This window comes from Labrus mixtus, chromosome 3 (assembly GCF_963584025.1).
Source record: "Labrus mixtus chromosome 3, fLabMix1.1, whole genome shotgun sequence".
In the NCBI taxonomy this organism is placed as follows: domain Eukaryota; kingdom Metazoa; phylum Chordata; class Actinopteri; order Labriformes; family Labridae; genus Labrus; species Labrus mixtus.
In genome coordinates, this window is record NC_083614.1 from 8,021,508 (window position 1) to 8,042,497 (window position 20,990).

General features: G+C 40.0%; 1 protein-coding gene across 3 annotated transcripts in view; it reads right to left on the reverse strand.

Annotated features, from left to right (window-relative positions):
- Positions 1–3,325: 3,325 nt before the first annotated feature.
- The window catches only part of ryk (receptor like tyrosine kinase), a 42,114-nt gene continuing 24,449 nt past the window's right edge, over positions 3,326–20,990 (reverse strand). For all 3 annotated transcript variants that reach the window (XM_061030542.1, XM_061030543.1, XM_061030540.1), the window contains 7 exons: positions 17,034–17,120; positions 15,045–15,114; positions 14,315–14,447; positions 10,556–10,665; positions 10,245–10,404; positions 7,130–7,266; positions 3,326–4,456 (listed from right to left, as the gene is read on the reverse strand). In XM_061030542.1, the coding sequence (XP_060886525.1) occupies positions 4,345–4,456; positions 7,130–7,266; positions 10,245–10,404; positions 10,556–10,665; positions 14,315–14,447; positions 15,045–15,114; positions 17,034–17,120 (809 nt within the window). In that variant the 3' untranslated portion in view covers positions 3,326–4,344. The remainder of the gene's footprint in view (positions 4,457–7,129; positions 7,267–10,244; positions 10,405–10,555; positions 10,666–14,314; positions 14,448–15,044; positions 15,115–17,033; positions 17,121–20,990) is intronic.

Consider the following 20,990-nt stretch of genomic DNA (forward strand, 5'->3'; position numbering starts at 1 on the left):
GCAACTGTAACCGTCATATAATAAAAATGGTTTTCACAGAATGAATAACCTTCAATTTATGACCAGCTCGAATAAACAAGGGTTGATCTTTGATAGGACAACATTTACATTTACGAGTGTGTGTCCAGGAATAGTCCAATGGCATTATGATTCAACCAATCAAAGGTGAGAACCACAGGTGTTCCTTCAGAGTTAAATCTCTATCTCTGAGTAAACAAAAATAAGACAAATAAGAAAATGTACAAGAGGAAACCAGAAGGCAGAACCAAAGGTGAACCATAATAAGCTGAATCCAGGCTAAAATGTCACAAAGAACACTTCTTTTCAACAAGTTTTTATAAGTCTCAGAGCTCCTCAGAACATGTCTGTGAAGTTTCTTGTTCTAAATCCACTCTGATCCTGTATTTGATCATGTCTATAAACCCCTCTATTTCAGCCCTGCTCAGAACAGGCTGTTTCTGTGTCTGTAGCTTTAAATGTAAATGAGTTGTGTCTGACCACGCCCCTGTAGAAAGGCTTGGGTGGCTCAGGCTTTCTTGCTCCATGCCCTGTTGTTTATGGTGAGAAGGCAGACTCAGAGGACAGAACAAACACTTAGCTGTGGGAGTGTCACCCACCTAGGGGAGGGGCTACTGCCCTTTGTGATGTCATGAAGGGAAAATCTCAAAATTCTGTCCGACTAGGGATGCATATTAGTGTTAGAGAACCATGGTTGGGGTGCTGGTGGCGCAGTGGTTAGTGCGTGCACCCCATGTATGGAGGCTGTAGTCTTCGAAGCAGGCGGCCCAGGTTAAAATCTGACCTGTGGCTCCTTTCCCGCATGTCATTCCCCACTCTCTCTCTCTCCATGATTTCCGACTGTCCTATCGCTCAAATAAAGGCACAAAAAGCCCCCAAAAAATATTTAAAAAAAAGAAAAGCATGGTTAAGCATTTTTCCTTTTTACCTTTGAAGCTCTACAGGAGAAAATTAAACTTGTTTTATTCTTTGTGTTGCTTAACCAATGAGTATGTAGGATTCTGATGCAAGAAAGAGTTTACCGAAAGATCTGCATTCATTCTGAAAAAAACCCAGAACAGCCCTGAAATCCCCCAAAACCATGAAGATATTACTTCACAAACTTATAACCAATAACTCAGCAAACCATTCAGTATTGTGACAGGAAAGTCTGGAAGTGACAATTTCCACTTACTCAACGTGTGTTGTCGCTGCGTTGCATTATGGTCTTTGATTGTGCAGCTAGGGGGGAAATTGCTGAACAACTAGCTCCTTGACGCTGATAAACCGAAACCTGAAAATTTATGTTTAAAGGTGTCATCTTACACTGCTGCAGCTGTGTGGAAATATGTCAACATGGCTTCAGATCTCTGCGGTTTACCTGCATGGCACCATCAGCAAAGTAGAAAAACCAAATGTGGAATGACACTGAAACACCATGAAACATTATGCAATAAGTTAAATAATATCATAGTGAAGAATTGTTGCAGTGGTACTCGTTCACTTTGACATCTGTGCCAACACAAAATAAATCAGCCTTTGAAGTGAATCGTTTTGGATTCATTTTAAACAAAGGATTGAATTTTCTCTGTACAGTCAAATATGTTTGAAGGAGATTTTTTTCCCTCCAGCTTCCTGCATCAGCAAAATGTAATGCCTGCCAGAAATATAATTGAATGCATATCAGGAGAAGAGATTTTGATGCAAGGGATTTTCAGGATTCTGCACAAATTAGATTTGACATAACTTTCCATTACAACATTGTGAAAAAGCGCAGCGTCCATGTGACAGCAACGTCAGCCTAAAGCAAGAGAGGCAAAACAAAACTGATCCTCAGATGAAACAAAAAAAAAATGAAAAGCTCATAACAATGTGCTTGTATTACGTACACAGGGATCGTATTTTGTAATAGATACTTGAGTGTTAATTGTTTCAACAAAGACTGAACTCATGTCGTTTTCTTCCATTACAGGAGGATGATTTGCTCTAACAGCCGAGTCCTCCGGTTTGAAGCTCTGCAGGCTTCAACATAAACAAAGATTTAAGGCAAAACATTTGGCTCCAACTGTGGCTGGTAAGATTATTGTGGTTTAACGTTTTCCACCTAAAACAATGAGAAAAGCTATTGTTTTCAGGTTTGTTTTTCATACTAGGACTTCTTTTTCAGGGCGGCTGTAGTTCAGCAGTAGTCGGTTGTCTGTCAACCAGAAGGCGAGCGAGACACTGAAGTTGCTCCCACTGCTTCATCAGCGGTTTATAAATGTGTATGAATGGATTAGCTAATACTCAATTTACTTCTAAACGACTTATAGGTACAAAAAGGTTGAGAAAGTAAATATCTTCTACTGGTAGATGTACAATGGGCTGTAGTTGCTGCAATGTAATCCATCCATTATCTATACCACTTTTTCCCATTTGGGGTCGCAGGGGGCTGGAGCCAATCCCAGCTGCCATTGGGCTAGAGGTCGGGGTACACCCTGGACTGGTCGCCAGCCAATCACAGGGCTAACAAATACAGACTGACAACCAGCCACGCTCACAATCACACCTAGAAAATGAGTTGCGATGTAACCCTAGAGGGGAAATTAGCCTGATAGCGGCTTATCTACAAAATGCAATTGTTTTCACTCACTGGCTCAGATTGTTATTCAAAGCCTCTGACATCATTATGGGTAGATCTCCACATAGAAAGACGGATGTGTAAGGGTAATTATGCTCTTTATTAAACCAGAAACAGCTGTTGAATTATTGCCCGTATAGCCACCAGACTCCACTGACTCCATTAGTTCTGCGAGTCATTTTGGGTTACATAAATATTGTAATGAATCAAAACTAACCATTTTAAAACAAAAAAGTCAAACTATAACACAGACTGATAAGAGGCAGCAGTAGACTAGTATTTCAAATAACCTTGAAGGTTAAAATCACTGTTTTTGTCAATGGAGTTTGGCTGCTTTGAAGAGAGCGTTGCCAAAGCTTCTTCATGTCTTCAAAGAAAGCAATCAACCACAACAGAATAGGGTCTTTCTATCATTTTTGGAAAGTTGCTTGAGACCTGAAATAAAATGTGAAACCTGTCGGTGGGAATGAGAAGCACTTTCATTAAAGTAAAACTTTGATCGAGGGTTGTTGCCTACAACGGTAATGTTCTAGCTTTTACAAGCAGTCTTATGGTTGTCAAGTGAAGCAATCTTCTAGAGCAACTCAAAAACTGGTTTACCCGTCTGTCATTTGGTCCCCAGAATATGCACACACACAAAAAGTGTCCATGTTTGAAAATACAGGAGTTCCTTCTCGCTGTAAGAAAAACAAAAAAAGACGACATTCTATATTTAAAAGATCCCATTTAATTTGTGGATATGAATTGGGGGAGCACTTTACAACCTTAATTGGACATGCAGTGACCATAAAGACACATCACAAAGATGTTAAAGGTGTGAGAATAAGATCGGACTGAGCTGGAAGGAAGTTTTTGTGTGTTCAGTGATTATTGGTTCACTGATCGCTCACAAAAATCAGTCAAGAAATCCTTTCAAGGGCCGTGTTCTGACGCAGAACAATCGAGCTTGTAAAATAAAAATAATGATCATTCAGTTTGGAGTGTGTGAGAGTGGATATAAAAAATGAACATTAGAAGAAGGTGTTGATAGTCCAATAATAGTGTCCAAAATTCACTCTGGATGTTTGTACAAGAAGCTTCGTGTTGCTGGTTCTGTTCAGGCTGTGGCGTCCTTCAGTCCAATCCACGGACGATAAAAAAAACTGATGTAACATCGTATTTGGAAAGAAAGTACCGAGTGATAAAGTTTCAGAATGTATCCAAATGAATCCGGTCTCTTGTCGTACCAAACTCGAGCTCTCCATAGCAGAGTGAAGAAGTGTGTTTGGAAGTCTGCTTACATCTTTTAAGAAGCCGTTAAATCTAAGTTTGGTACCTTTTATCTTTCTGCTGCAGGGTTACTGTCGTCCAAAAGACGTCTACAACTTACACTGTTCACTAAGTTACACAACTGTAGAAAATACTGTCTGTAAAACCAGGTAGTGAGGCCGACATTGTCCTTTAAAAAAAGTGTACAATGGCACATAAATGTCAGTAAATGCTGATGTGCTGTACAGATGTGGACATCGTTTCTGGCTTTCGAAGCATATGAAACAATATTCAACAAGGAGTCCTTTTACATTGCTATGCTGTAAAAAGGTAATTCAACTATATCAAAACTCAAAAAGTACTGTACAAAATGAAATCATCAGTTTAAGTCTCAGCTCTTTCATCGGATAAGGCACATTTTCATACATGTATTCCTTATGAATAGTGTCCACCAGCTAGAAGTGTTGCTGTTCTTGATTTCAGACGTAAGCGCCCAACGCTGCATGAAACTCTGTGAGACACTGAACAAGCTGCTGAAACTTTGGCCTCTCCTCGGGGTCCAGGGCCCAGCAACAAGCCATCACTGCAAACCTGCAACACAGAAGCAAGAATAACGGATCAAATCAAGGCCAAAGATTGGTACGGGTTTCTGGGTACAGACAGGATGCAGAGGTAGAAAGATGAGAAGATCTTTTAAAAAAAAAAAAAAAAAATGCTGGTGTCAAACTCCAGGCATTGCACTTACATGTTGAACGTACAACTACAGTGTTGTATTGTCCTGAAACAGGAGCTGCCTGTACAGCACTGATATACATGAGGGAGATATAATCAGTTCATGCCCTTACATGTTTTATTAAGCAACCTCTAATATTTTGGAAAAGGAAGGCGCCCCCTCACCACCTATTGAATTTAGAAGGAAAACATTTGTTCAGTTACTTTCACACATTTCAGGTACTTCTTCCTCCAGTTGTTTGGGCATATTTAACAATAGCACCCGGTGGTATTCAGAGGATTCAGGTAAGAAAAACAAGACATAAAAGTGGTTTAGAGAGGATGTGGCATCAGTGCATCATGACGACGTAGCCTCAAACTTTTCAGAATTACACAAACATTCAAGCCATTAAGTTTTATCATCAGATGCATACCAACATGTCGTCTCCATCCCTTAGTGCTCTAGTTCTAAGATCCAACACAAGTCAGGAAAGCATCACTAGATCACTCTCCAAAGCAATATTCCCAGTACCGGTTAACAGAAACAGCTCTGGTAAGAGGTCAGAGGTCGTTTTTTCACACATATACTAAAATCTGGAAAGAGGTCCCACATTCTATCAGGACAACAACCTCAGTGATGCATTTCAAGCAGGCATATTAACACCACCTGATGAATGGACAAACCTGTGATCACTGACTAATTTCAATTATTCTGAATTCAAGATTTGTTGAATGATCAATAAATGAAGCTGAGCAGTTAAAGCAGCAAGGTCAGAACGCAAAGCTTAAGGTTTTTGCAAAAGGAGCCCACATGGATTCAGTAGATGATGCAGAAAATCGACTGGTGCAGAGTAGACACTGCACAAATCCAATTCTCCAAACTATGCACCGCCCAGCTCTACTGCTCACTCGTCTTGAATTCAGGAGTCTGGTCAATTTAACCTGCACTCAGTAAGGTCTGTTTTACAAACTGCTTTCTTTGTTTGGATGATTTTGACATAATGAGGGTATAGAAGTCGTTTAAGAAGCGGCATCGGCAGCCTGGAGCATGCAGCAAGCTATCCGAGCATGTTTTGCAAATACCTTGCTGCGCAGACCCCCGCATGCGACGGCACTTCTTAATCAACCCATACAAAGAAAAAGTGTCATACTGTTTATTAAATAACCTTATTTAGTGCAGGTTTTATTGACAAGACTCCACAGCTCAAGTGAACAGTGGAGCTGGGTGGTGGGTGGCGAGGGGAATTGGATTTGTGCAGTGTGTGTCTTCCAGTCTTCCTCCTTATTTTATTCCCTTTTTGCTTCAAGTATAACTCACAGCACTTATGATCTATGTGTCAAATGATGCACCAAACATGACATTTTATTGGACTGTGTGCACTGCCAGTTGCAGAAATCCTTAGTGATAAAGAGAGTTAATGGCCATTGTCATCATTCTCATTCTCTTATTGGTGTTTTAGATTTTGGCAGGCGAGGTCCCTCATGCTTCACAGAACACCCCTCTTCTCTGAGCAGGAAAACCCTGTTGTTATTTTTATCTCTTCATGTCAAGGTGACAGCCCCGTTGCAAACTAGATATCGAGAAATGGCCTGTGAATAACAAAGCTGTGGTGAGAAAGCCTCTCCTTTTTCTCCTCCACAGTTTCATGATGTCAACCAGCTTCACGTCAACAAATGCTGCTAACGAATGAACAGTTAGTACTCCCACATTGCACAACCAGTGTGTCGTCAACAGTGCCCTTTATTTGTTGTCAGATGGTGAACTTAAAACGTACACTTCCCTGCATATGTCTGTAACCTACGTACTGTCTTTCTTTGCTTACGACAGGACAAGGAAAAGAGCAAAAGAACAAACATGTCCTAAGCAGCAGTTTGATCAAGTCTGTACTTGCCAGCTGTCTGCAGCTGTGAAGGCCAGCTGGTAACCTCGTCAATTATTTTTATTATCATGTAAAGCAAACAAGTGGTACAAAAGTAACTGATACTTAGTCGAACATTTGACAAAGAGAGACGCCTCTAGAGCTTTGAGACCAGTCTAGTCTCCACAGACTTTAACTCAGATGACAATTTAGAAGTTATTTGTTACTCTAGAAATGTGAAATACAGTAATGTACTTCTGTTTTTGGGAAAGGTGCATTGCTTAGCACTTAAAGTTAATTTATGTGGCATCCAGATATCTGCTTGTAAGAAAACCAGAACTAGACACTGGCTACATTCAGACTCCCCCCCCCCCCCCCAACCATCCTCTGAATAAAGAATTGTGAAATAAACATATTTTGCATTTGTTTTCATGGTGCTAACGCTGGTGAATTGGTTGCTGTTTTTCAACCTTTAATAATCCTTGAGTCTTGAATCCTTTTCTAACATCTTAACATTTCTTAATCTTTTTAGTTGCTGGTTTTTGTTAGACTTCCCAGAGCATTAGGTGACATCTTTGTACTGATTATTTAGTCCATTTGAAATCCCTGTATTCTCACAGATCAGCTTTTATTACAATCAGAATATGACATGTAGTCGGTGTTAGTGTGTCTGTGTGCTCGTTAAAGGACGTACAGTTCATCTGGACAGTTGATTGGCTGTGCTATTCGGTACCCATCCTTCAGGTAGGCTGACATCTCAAAGGGGTCGATGTCGACGTAGGGGGTCTGACCCAGAGTCATCAGCTCCCACAGCGTCACTCCAAAGGCCCACTGTAAATAAACACAACATGTGATCAACACTGAAGGCAGCACTGAGCATTTATTTACAACATTTCAGAACATTTTAAACACAACCTGTTGTCTTTATGTGTTTTCATCGAACTGAATAAACACGACAACCATTTCTATGCCCGGGCCGGGGAAAGCCAGTAGTGCCCTCTTGCATTAAAATACAAAATGTTCCACGGGAACAATGCAAGGAAATTATGTTGATAAATTTAAACTGAATATGAATCATTGCTGCAAGTTTTTGTTGAGAGAGCGAGTAAACAGTCGCGGGGGGCGTCATGTTTCTGAGAGGGTTCAAGCTCCCATGTCAGCGAGGGTCCACCCTGAGTGTGTTGTAGCGCTGACCCTTCAGTCTGAACCCAGAGGAGGAAATGGGGAAAAGAAACATTTCCTTATTTGTGTGTTCAAGTGATACTCTGATTAATAACTAAGGTCACTGTAGATGTTGACCTCGCAAATCATTCTCCTTCTTATCTGAAATAAAGCTGGGCCGCTCCTGCTGACCTGATTGTGACATACAAACACAGTTGAACATATTATCCCTGCAGAAAAAAAAGGTTTCTGCACGGATAATATGTAATAATTTATCGCATGTATGCGCCAATATCGCATGATTTATTCACCAGTCAAACAGCATTTCATTTGAGTTTCATTTTATTAAACTAGCAGTTCTCTTTCCCCAGCAGAGTGTGCTGTATGGATCACAACGAGCATCATCACTCTCCAGAGTGTCAAGCATTAATGCACGTCCATGTGCAGTTAGTTTCCATTTGAGTGACCATCTTGTTTAAGCTATATATCTTTTCCACAAGTGTTTGATAACTGCATTTGAGGGTTCAATGCAATAAATATGTAAATGTATATCGCTCTGTCTCTACAGATTTCATAGATCAAAGAAAGATATCCGCTGATGTATCGGATTTGCTTTCTCCCCACTATCGATATCGGTATCGGCCCCAAAAATCCCATATCGGTCGGGCCCTAGTTCTTTCCTTACTGCAGTAATTTCTTTCAAATGCATCACATCCCTAAAACCTGAACAACGTAAGCTAAAATCACATGCAAGTCAAACAACCAGTAAGACTGTCTGTTTGACATTTGCAATGCTCTAATAAATATGAGCATAAATAAAGAAGAATCAGGCAAATTTGTCATCAAATATTTTCTAAATGAAAACACAAACCTGTTACTTTATAAGTTTCTGAGGTCTTTTATTGATGAGCAAACTGAAAATATGTTTTAATAGTTTCATCTGCATTAAAAGGTACACTGCTGACACTGATATTCATTCTAAACTGGATCTTATTTCTTGGAGCCACTACAAATATTTTATAGCTCTTAGATTTGTGGAACCGTTAAGTTTATGTTATCTGTGTTTGTGGACACAGGACATGGTGATGGAAGGGCTTTCCTGAAGACAAAGCCCCCACATCACACCAGAAAAGGTCCTCATCCTCATCCTCTCATTCAATATCTACGGGCATCACGTGTTTATTAACTTCCAAAAATGTGTGAATCATTGAAGTGCGTAACACTGGCATGTGTGATGCTGTCATGATGCCACACAGTTCAAGGTAATTGTCTGGACTTCCCCTAAAGTGAAGTGAGCTGGTAATGCCAGCCCTCTGTTTTACTGTAAGTGCAGCGAGGGCACTGACTGCCATGAAACAGCGTGAGAAGAATGTGGAGGGGTGGGGAGAGTCTGGCTGGTGTCTCTAAGGGGCTGTTGAGCCTCCCGACTGTCTGCCGCGCCTGCTCTGCTATCCTGGGACAGGAAAGAGGGAAGAGCTGGAGACGAACACATGGTGCTAAACGCTGTACCTCCTTTCCTTCTGACACCATGACAAAGTGGATAAAAATGGTTCAGACACAATAAGGGTCATTTCCTTCATCACCTATTCTGTATTATATCCCTTTTTTTTAGGAAACCATTAGTTACAAGGAAAGGCTAATTTAAGGTTTGCGTTGATCAACTGCAAAACATTGAAAAACCACATGTGGCTGTGCAGACCCCACAGGGGTGAAGACCTCAGCGGCAAATTAAACCAAAGAGCCGTTGCCAAAAGCTGCAGTTCCTCAAATGGCGACTTAGTGCTGGTTACAAAACTGAGTCCCTCCCCACAGACCCGGTGTTAAGATTTCCTACTTTGCTGAAGAAATAAACGTGTTTACTTGGTCGGAAAATGCTGATGGTTTCTATTTAAGAAAGCTTTGCAAAGTTTTTTTTTTATTCAGTACAATTGTGCGTACTAAATCAAACCTTACGCATGGAACTGATGCAGACATTTCTGCAGGTTTGGTGCCTTTTGAAGTTGTTTTCATAAAAATACAGAATATATCGAATTAAATATAATAATGCAAAAATGGATGCCTTGTATACACACATTGTCTGTCAAGCTTAAATATAATAAAATGTATCATTGTGCAGTTAACTGTACTGACAAACGTAGTGTAAGCATTTTTTTTATTGTGAAATTCTTGCATTAAATTACTGAAAGGCTGGAAGGACCTTGCATGGTGAAGACTATTGTTGTCGATGCCTTGTGCAATAACACCTGACTATAGGCATGAGAAGATAAGTTCAGGAAACCTGTTTGTTAGTTTTATATCAGCCATCGACATTCCTACCAAGATGTGAGCAAACAGTGAGTTTTCTAAGGGCAAGAGTCTCTTTGCTTTTTTCATTCAAATAACTTTGGTCAGCTACCACCACAAATAGAATCTGATTCTGTGTGACTAGTTGTTATCTAGTTAGCCAGCAACATCACTTAGCCTTTGGTATTTACAGTATATCTCTGATAAATTAGCTTCTGCTAAACCCTCATTCCTCTCCAGTTCCAACCTCTGGAGGAATTCGGTCACTTCCGATTTCTAAAAACCAACATGGCGACGACAAAAATGCTGAACTGGGTGAAGTCACAGTTGCAAAATTCAGTTTTGTACGCAGTCGATGTTCTTACCACGTCACTGGCACTCGAGAAGTCGTTGTTGAGCAAGCTTTCAAGAGCCATCCAGCGGACGGGTCGATTCTCATTATCCCCCAGACAGTGGTAATCCATAGGAAATAGGTCCCGGGCAAGGGCGTTGTCAGTGATCTTTACTTGCATGTTGTCGTCAATGCTGTCAAAGAGAAGACGGGGAGGGAGGACAACAGAGAGCAGTTGGCGTCTTTATCTTAGAGTAATTAAATACCAAACAAAATCACCTGAAGGCAACACGGAAGAACTGAGGATGAATGACGTTAGCTTTGAGCCGGGTCAGGGACACTTACACACAGTTCCTGGCAGCGAGGTCTTTGTGGATGACCTCTCTGCGAGCCAGGTAGCTCATTCCACATGCAATCTGTATGGCCATGTAAACCAAGTCCTGTTGAGAAATCGCCTGAGAGGAAATGAGGGAGAGAGAAAGTAAGACAATGTGCACTTGAGGACCTGACAAAGGAAAAACACAAAAATGGAAAAAGGGAGGGAGCGGGGACAGAAAGCAAAGCTGACGTGACTTTATTGAGGTGAAATTGGCCTTCTGTGTCAAATTGTTCTTATTTCCTTTGAGCTGGGACAAAGTCAACTATGGGTCAAATATGGGAGTTACATTCACAGAGACTATTTCAGTCTTTACATGAAGGTGAAAGGCAAGTCAACTGGAAAATAACACTTGTTTGGTGCCGCTTTCCAGAAGAAGCTGGTTATATAATCATCATAACATTAATAATGATGGGAACACTCCGGGTTTGGTAATGTCAGTCTTTTGGTTCTCTGTTTGGATGTTCAGGCCTTTTTGTGAAACATCACTAACCAATTGGTGTATTGCGATGACTTTAGTACAAACATCCATTGAGCAAGAAAGGTTGAGATGTTGGCAACACTGTGCAGACATTTGTGGTTTCACATGAAATGTTGCATAGAATTGGGAACAGACAAACTTATTTTCTTATTTTTAAAAGATGAAGCATTTTAATTTTAGTTTCCTCTTTTATCCTGTAGCATCTTAATATAGTTAGATTTTATGAGCACACAGTTAGATAGTTAAGCACACACAACGTAAGTTACTTCAGAGTGTGATTGTAAACATGGTAAGCAGTACAGATCCTCAACTTGGTCATTAGGAGCATGTTTACATGCTGGCATTAATATTTGGCTTATAGCACCATAGTGCCTACAACAGCTACAAAGAGCCAATATGGCAGTAGACTGTTGAGCTGAATTTACCTTTTGTAGTAATAATCGAAAATATTAGTTGAGAAAATTCCCGCGTACACCCCCACCAGTTGGGGACAACACATTGGGAAATCGCAGAAACCTACCCACCTATCTTGTCTTGTGTATGTTATATTATGCAAAAGCATAGTGGACAAAGTTTAATGTTGGGTTAATGGTGGGAAAGTTGATATTTTACACATGTATAGCATATTCATTTTTGGATGAAATTTAACCTGTAATATGGTTTTAGGTTGTAAATGTTAGTTGCTGTCCAGGCAGAGTGATCCAGATTACTACTGAGCACAAAAACACAAAACATATTTTCTGTAGAGTCCAAGTGGTTTCCTCTCTGAATCTGGAATTCAGTCTTAGACAAACATCCCAACAAACAGCATGAAATGTAAATTACATTTATCCGTCAGTGCACTACAGTCACTTTATTTATCTCATTTTTACCTTTACAGTTATATTGTATATATTAGTTATGTTGTTCCATTATTCACCATGCACCTTATAACTTATCATTTAGTATTTGCCTACTTGCACATAGCTCTGTATATATATATATATATTTATTTCTCGTTTACTGCACATAGTTCTGGTTACATCTGTCAGTCCGATCACTGTCCACTTATATCTACTCTTTTATATTTTGTATTTTTAAGTTAAGTTTGAGCTTTAAGTTGTATTTAAATTGACACTTTATATTTAGGTTAAAATGTTTCGTCTACTTGCACTGTTGTTAATTTACTGCTGTGTGCCTTTGAATTGCCCCCCGGGGACAAATAAAGTTTTTTGAATTGAATTACAGTATAAATCTTACAGAGAAACTTGAATCAAACTTGTAGAAGAAGAATTAACTTGTATGGCATGCTTCCCTTTCTTAGAAGGTTGGAGCGAGAGTGTGTCTTTAAACACAGTTGTTTGTTTTGTGCTCGGAGCCCCTGAAGGACTTGAAGACAATGGTTCAGACAGCAGGTGTGTCTGAGAAAAGCCTGCACACTGAGCAAAGAAAAGACCCCTGACTGGTAACAAAGTGACACAGCTCCAGTAGTGTACACAAACATTCTGTGTTGCTAAAAAGACAGCTTTTTCTTCTTACTGCATCAAATGTAAACGTGTATTTTCCCTCTGAACTCATAAGCAGAACAGGCCCTGGCTCGGACACAAATGGGAAAATTTAGGGTTGTTCAATCGTACGTGACAGTGGACAGTGTGATAGATCCTAAAGTAATCGATCCCAGTACCCAGGAAAAGCAAGCCTTGGCAATCAATGAACACAGATGAGTACATTTTTACAGTAAACACCTCTGCTACTGATACACAATGGCCATGGCCACCTGAGTGACACCATAACAGAGAGAAGTAAAGAGGAATAACATTATGTTGTCTGGCAGTCTGAAATGTAGGATTAAAGAGCTTCAGAAGAAATGCGTCCACATGGAAATCTCAACAGCGTTGTTTTTAAATATAAAAAATATATAACATCCGTGATATGTAACGTACATAATATAGGCTATAATATAATTTTAAAAAATACTTTTAGTTTGGTCAGACCATACGATCGCTACATTGTAGCCTAGTGTTGCGGCCTCTCTAATCTTTAATCTTTAAAGTAAATCGATTAAACAAACAAAAATTAATCAAATAAAACACACAACTTAATAAATCACCTGACAGCTCGCGATGCTCAACATTATTTAAAAAGCAAAGTAGCCTACAGAGATAGTTTGAGGTGAAGCGTAATATAAAATACATTTGAGATATCTTATCTAACAGTAAATCTGTGAACCTCTATCTATCCGTCTTAACAAGCACTGTTATAGTATGATCTAATGATTCTCCGACACAGACAGATTCGCTGCAGCGCAAGTCCACACTGAGTTGAAAACGTGCATACACGAACTGAGACCTGGCGTGGGATTTGAGCGTACCCTCTGCTCACGTCCAAATTGATAGGTGCCGAACTTTGCGTGGAAATGACCGTACACCCATTTTTCTGCCGTACGTACGTTTGATAAGTGAGGGCCAATGGGTGTATCAGGTGGACGACAGCTCCGTCAGGTTCTCTGTTTCCATCATGCTCGCTTACTTTAACAGGTGGTTCTCAGTGGAATTATGACAACTGTGGAAAAGGTCAAGTCCAAACCCTGTTTGTTCTACATTCAAAACCAGATGTTCACTTTCATAATAAATTCAACACTGCAGTATTGTGCTTTCCTCAGAGTGCAATCTTCCCCGTACTGATGCATTTATGATTTATAGCCCAATGTTTATTGCACCAGCACAATTTAATGACTAAGTCCTTGTCTTGTCCAACTGCCAGACTACATAATGAGATTGCTGTGAACGTAGGTGCTGATGCGTAAACCTGAAACTTTACAAAGCAGGTTTGATTCATGTGGACAGGCTGCAAGCTTCGTCTTGTGTTTGCTACATCTGTATTTTGGGCTTGATTGATTGGTTGGATCTGTGATGTGGCTCTGCCAAGCGCATCAAAGACTCCCTGAGGTTAACCTGTACAAAAGGCTGATTGTCTTTACATAGCGAATCTCTGCCTTGAGCATCGGCTTCAAGACTATATCAACAGTCTTTGTACTAAAAGTGTAAACAGGAGTTACTGGTAGGTGTTTTGTGGTGTTGATTGCTGCAAACACACAAAACGTTCTTTCAGGCTCAGATGGAATCTGACTTCTCTTCCAATTTGGGGGATTTATTTTAATAACCTACTAAATGTCTCAATACAATTCCACACATAGCTTGCACTGAGGCTTTTATCTTAATGGTTTAATAAGTGACTCCTGTGTCTAGCTGCCAAGTTGAAGCCTCACCTGTGGGTTGTTAGCCTCAGCTAGCTTGCACTGTCGCAGGAACAGCTTGAGATTCCCCCAAGCCATGAAGGGCAAAAGCACCATGGGCTTCTCCCCCTCTTCTGTGCACACATGACTTATAGGCAACAGGTTTCTGCGGGAACAGGAACAGTGTGTTACACAACATCTATACAGTTAATGTACATTGTGTTGAAAGTTGATGAATCTACATGCATATAGGATTCACCTCAAGACCATTTCCAAACGGCAAAAGAGGAAGTGAAAACATTTCTTTTCAAATTGCTGACTTCAAAAAGAAGAAAGCGGAAGATGTGGGCGACTATGACGACAACTTTCTATGCAGAGAGATTACACTGGAAGTCCAATTTTCCATAAATTATCTACTGAACTTTTGCACCTTTTTTCTCACACTAACTTCAACATACTGCACACAGAGTCAATACTGAAACCAACTGTTTCACAGATGTAGGACAAAAGCTGCAACAAAACAAACTAGAGTGCAATTTAAGTATGTGCATTATTTTAAATATCATGTTTGCACTGTTACTGTTGCAAAATTGCACATCAGAGTAATAAAGAAAACAACATAGACCTATATTGTTGTATAGATAAAGAGCTGTGTTTAATATTCGGGCAGGTGACGATGTAGTGTAGTTTTATCGAATGGGAGCAAATAACACCAAATAGATGTCTTAAAAAGAAGCGGTGACCTGTGTTTGCTTCCACTCACCTATGATGAAGTCCACGAAGCTTGCAGCTTTCAGTCAACATCATGGTCACCTGCACCTCAGACGCATGATCTAAACAGTTTTAAAAGATACAAAAAATCAAGTAAGAAAGTTGAGTCACCTGGAACAAACAAGGGGGACGTGTGCAGTGAAACAACTGCAAAGGTAAGGGTACATTTCTGCCCTCCCAGACACCAGGTAATGTTTGACTTTTTAATGCGTTTCCCTTGCAAAGATTTCTCTGCCAACAGTCATTGGTAGTTGGAAACTTAAGAGGAAAACTGACTAGTGCCAAGCTCAGTGTTTTTTAATCTGTGTGTGCAGCTTTGCCAACGTCTGGTTCTTATGGAAAGCAGCATTGTTCCCTTCCCCAAAAGGCAAATGAGAAGGAAGTAAAAACTCTAACAAAGCCAAGACTGGCATGAGCATATTGTTCACAGTCTGGTATCCACCCCTCCCTGAGTAAACACCAGAGAGAGGACGAGAGGTCAGAAGGCAACAGGCAGACAAAGCTGACACACGCAGCTTACAAAGAAGCTGACGGTCCCAAATACAGGAGTTCTTTCACTGGCATGAGTAAGACATATTATTTATCAACTGTCAAACCTGTGTGAATGATCACTCAATTTAAACCATCTATATCCATCGACTGAGGCCGTTAGAAAAGCACCTTCTATATCTTATAGACAGTGTTTGGTTAACAATCTCGGGGGCTTACAAAAGAGAAAAGAATAAATCAAATACTACAACCTGACGACTGAAGTGTTCGCTATGTTTCAGGCCAACGACCTCAGTCATCCGTCTTGTGTCATTAGCGTTATACAACCATGTTTTGGTCCAGTGACGTTCATTGAGGATTACAGTGTACGCTTCTTCCCACAGCGAGTTGCACATAAATATGAGAAATGGAAATACTTTCAAGACACCTGTACTAACAATGCATTCATGTTTTTTTTGACAACTGTGCATTCAGCTCTGTGTTGTAACAAATATGAAGCACTAAGTGTATAAAACTCAGCCCTCTGAAAACTGAAGCCAACCGTTTGCATTTTAAACCTAAAATTGTTCTAACCATGAGCAGGAAGATTTCTCTGGTTTTAAGAAGGCTGATTTAACAAATATAATATTTAAAATCCAGTCTTCTTCTCAGTTTACATTTTCCTATTAAGTTTAAGCACTCAATTACTCTGTTTATAAATACCTCATAGCGCTTTTATTGTTAAGAATGGTCCCCTTTTAAATCCAATAGATGAGGAAGCAGAGTATACTTTAGGACATGCCTCTATTGTGATTGATTACCTGCCACCTCATTGACCTCATCAACTTCTTGTTCATTGTTTGGCTGCATTAGAAGACAATCAAATTGGAAGTCATGGCTCTAATATTAAAACAGCCTTTCAGTACGATTACAAATATTCTCCTTCAGGCGTTCACCAAAAAAGTATGTCACTGCTGGGTTAAACGTTTGCATAGTAGTGCCACAAGTGCCACAAGTTCCTGCTCTGCCTATTGACTTTGTGATGAATCCTGATGATGCCACATATTTTAATTGCTTTCATTGGCTCAAGAACGGGTTTACAAAAATAACACCTTCATGGATCCATATTCTTTGTTGGTCTTTGTTGGCCTTCTTTACTGTTCAAGAAAACCGCTCCATGGATTTATAGACGTCGTGAGATGGTGCTCTGAATTGAATTTTCATTTTGAGCCATAAGGGGATATTTTGCAGCACTATTACCAGACAAAATATGGAAGAAATGCTGAGCAGCAGCAACCACTCCAGGTGTTTATTATCATGTGATGTTACCAATTGAAGTAGCGTTATCGTACACCGATAATTTAGTGTTTGCTAACCCTGAGCTCCTGATTTGGTCAAATATGGCAAAAAAAAATGTAAACTAAAGGCATTATAATGGTGGACCACAAAACAATATTTAATGTCACATTGGCTACCTCAAATTTTATTTGCAGTCTATGAATTAAGCACATACCTTTCACGGTCTTCACAAAGACCTGCTTTTCTTTACTGGGGTCCTTTTCATCCAGCAGTATGCCGTGGAAGATGCGGCCAAAGGTGCCTGTCAGAGACAAACCACGGGTATTTATTGACAAAAAAAAAGAGCAAGAGACACACAGACAGAGGCTTCACATTCAAAGACCTAAATGTCACCTCACTCACAGGGCACCATGCCTGGCTGATCCATGGAAAGAGGTGGACAGGCTTTTCAAAAATGGGGTTAGGCAGCTTTTGGCTCTTCAGTCACAGACATGAGCCAGAACAAGAAGGATTCACTGAAGCTCAGCAGACCTTTCATCACTCAGACGATTCAGAAAGACGCACGACGTGGAAAGGCAAAGTGAGCATGTTCATCATCTCCTTTGTCTGAACTGTCACCCCATTGCTCCAGGACTTCACTGAGCTAAAATACCATTTAAGCTTCAAGAAGATAAACCATCAACATAAACTTAGAAAAAAATGTAAGGCCTAAGGCCATCTCTGCCTTGTGTTTCAACAGGAGAGGAGACGGAGCAAAACAACAGGGTTAGTGTGTAACTGTCTCCCTCCCTCCCTCTCCTTCTCCATCAAGCCTGTCTGGACCTGCTGGCTCCCAAAAACACAATCCAACACGGAGTTCAACTGCCTCGCAGACATGGCCTTGCACTTCTTGTATTTGTTCAGTTTTGCTCCTAGCTTTAATATTTCATTTGCATTTGCTCTTGTTGTTTGTATTTGTTGTAGGGTCTCATCTACGTGTTACCTGACTGACTGACTGGTCAGCTTTCTACACACATCATGTAAGACAGGAACATGGATTGCTGCACAAGTACAGATGTTAAGTGTCTTTACCTGGAAATGTCTTACCTTCCTCTACTATGATTAACTTGCTGGCATAGAGTTTGATATGGTGCAACACTATATTTGTGCAATTTAGGCTGTATGACTGAGAGGGCATAACATTCAAAAATGTATTAAAGTAAACTCATGCATCAAAAACAGCATTTTATAATGTTGAAGTTGTGTATCATGACTTTAGCAGATAGTTCTTAACTGTCATCTTTTAACTCAGTGATTTGCAGCCCTTCGTTCCTTTATAAGCCAAGAGTCACCTGTAAGAATAATATGTAAAATAAAAAAGCATTGATTTAACTGACGCTGTTTTCACATATGCACTCCTGAAAATATCTAGATTATTTCAGGAAGACTGCTCCGGATAATCTCCTGACCTGGCTGTTCACATATGAACCTAACATCTGGAGACTATCCCTGTCAGACGGGAAGGGGGGGCGGGGGTTTCCAGAGGTAAGACGTGACGTAAAAGAAGTGATGATGCGGAAGTGACAGAGGAAGCAACAGAGTCTGCCATACAATGCTATAACAAGAATATCTGAATTTATATCATTGCTATGTGTAGTTCAACAGAGTCACACTATCAACCAAAGGGCAGAGAAGATCATACTGACAAACAGAAAACTTAATGCATCCGTCAATTATGTGCACAGAGATCGTAGTGGTCTCACATATTAACTCTATGCACTGGAGGTGAATTCTCCAGATTATATCTTGCTGATCACTCAGACTTCCTGTGGAAAAAATACTAGGGGTATGTCGGCTGAAACTCTGCATAAATCCAGAGTGAAAAATATGGCTGCTTGCTGTCACACATGCAGTTCCTCCTGCAAATATCAGGAGTTTTTCAGGAGTTTTCTGAAAGTGTGAAAGCATTTATAACTAATCGATCAGAGAAGGCTGACATGATGATTCTGCAGACCATGGCATGCAGTTGTCCAACTAATCTAACTAATGAAATATTGTTAATGAAGATGTGGAGACCCCAGGAACAGTAGCTACTGTTGAACACAGAAGCCAATGGGGACAAACAATCAATCAAACAGATATCATAAAGCCTTAACAGTAGACCACAAATTACAATCAGTCTTTCAAAGCTCGTCACATCCACAGCTAGTAATGATAATAACAGAATAGGAGATTATCTTTGCAAACAATGAGATGTTTTCAGTCTGGACAGTGGTAGCTTACGACTCAGCAACGTCTTTTTAAAGCCATGTTACTGGCTAATTAAGAAATGTGTGAATACATCATGAGATAAAGGGGTCCTGTCACAGCCGGTTTATTGTAAACTAGTATTAAAAAATATTTCAACAGGGAGCAGTGCTTCTGCCTTCTGATTCAATATCAGGAGAAATGACAATACAATCAGGTGGCATTTGAGTGGAATCTAAAAAAACAGAACACCCACACTTTCCTCTTCTACTGTGTAGCAGACACCCTTGGGTAACTATTACATCATTCTCACAGTCACACTAAACCCCAGTATGGGCAAATCTCCAGAAAGTGAAGTACAGTCTTGTTCAGCTCCATCACTCCATGACGATGCTGAATCGTGTCCAAGAGCGTCCACAGCTCAAGTGAGAAAGACGGATTGAGCCAAACTGAAGCTCCAATCTTCGTGTTTATCTTTGATATGAAGCCAAAGAGAGAGATTTAAGGGACGTCAGAGTCTTAGGCTTTCTGTCAATGTGAAATATGCCTCTGAAAGAACTTTTTTATGCTGTTTAAGATCCATGGTGAGTTTACACTTCTGCTGATCTGATGAGGCATGCTCACCTATTGCAGGGGGAAAAGAAGCTTTTGTGTTTGAGGGTCAACACCTTTCTGTGACATACACATAAAGACATGTATAAAAACATGAGTAACACAGGAAAGAAATACGTCCAATTAACGGTTTTAACAAACAAGATCAAAGTGTTTCTGAAGGAGTCTCAACTACAGCTATACATTTTATTAACTAAGTTCTTAAAAGTTAGGTCTCATGTTATGCTAAATAAACTATACCAGGTTTTTTCCAACATTAATATGTGTCCTAGTCTGTCTACAAACCCCCAATAATGAGAAAAGTCAATTTTCTCCTGCTACTATGTGTGCTCAAACAGGCTTGTGTTTGTTCTGCCCTCCGAGTCTGACTTTCCACTGTAAACAATCGGGCATGATGCAAGAAAGCCCTAGCCACCTAATGCTGCATTTATGTGCTGCTCGGCTGGTCCAAGTGCCCAGGTTTGGAAGTCGTTCTTCCGACTTCAGTGTGTTCAAGTGATTTCAGTTCGGAAAGTTGGAATGTTGAAACAACAGCAAAAAACAGCACTGATGCTACGAAGAAGATCAGCGAAATGTCACTGTTTAAAGTTATATTTGAGAAGAAAGTTGATGTGCAATACGTGAATTAATGAAAAATTTGTTAACATTAACAAAACATATTTTCCCCCCTATGTGATGACAATTCTGACGTCAAGTTGGGCAGCTAATTATTTTCCGAGTTTCCGAGTTGTTGTTCCGACTTGAGCAGGTGTTAATGTACATTTTACAACTCGGAAACTCGTTTATCCGATGTGTCCGACACCATATGAATGCAGCATAAGCCCTTCCGGAGGGGCGTGGTCAGACACAGCTCATTTGCATTTAAAGGTACAGACACAGAAACAGCCTGTTCTGAGCAGAGCTGAAATAGAGGGGTTTATAGACATGATCAAATACAGGATCAGAGTGGATTTATACCATTAAAGATAGGAAAGAGTGATACAATGTTGGTCATCAAACCTTTACAGCTATGCAATTACAGCAGCTGCCTTCTTTTACATCTATAAGTTAAGTCATTTTCTAATATATTTTTAACGTCATATCGTTTGAGGTGTAACTACAGGGTTGGAGGCTCAGGCTACCAAGTCATTTCAAATTGCTCCTATGAATCAGAGAACACAAAGAAACGTATTAGAACTATTAATCTGAGATGAGAGGCTTTTAAAGAATATTATCTTAGTTAGTAACAGAATAATCTACTGTAAAACACACTAAGGTGCTCTGAAGAACCTGTAGACCTGTTACTTCAATATCAGCCATTATTACCATCATTTATATACAATATTTACATTCA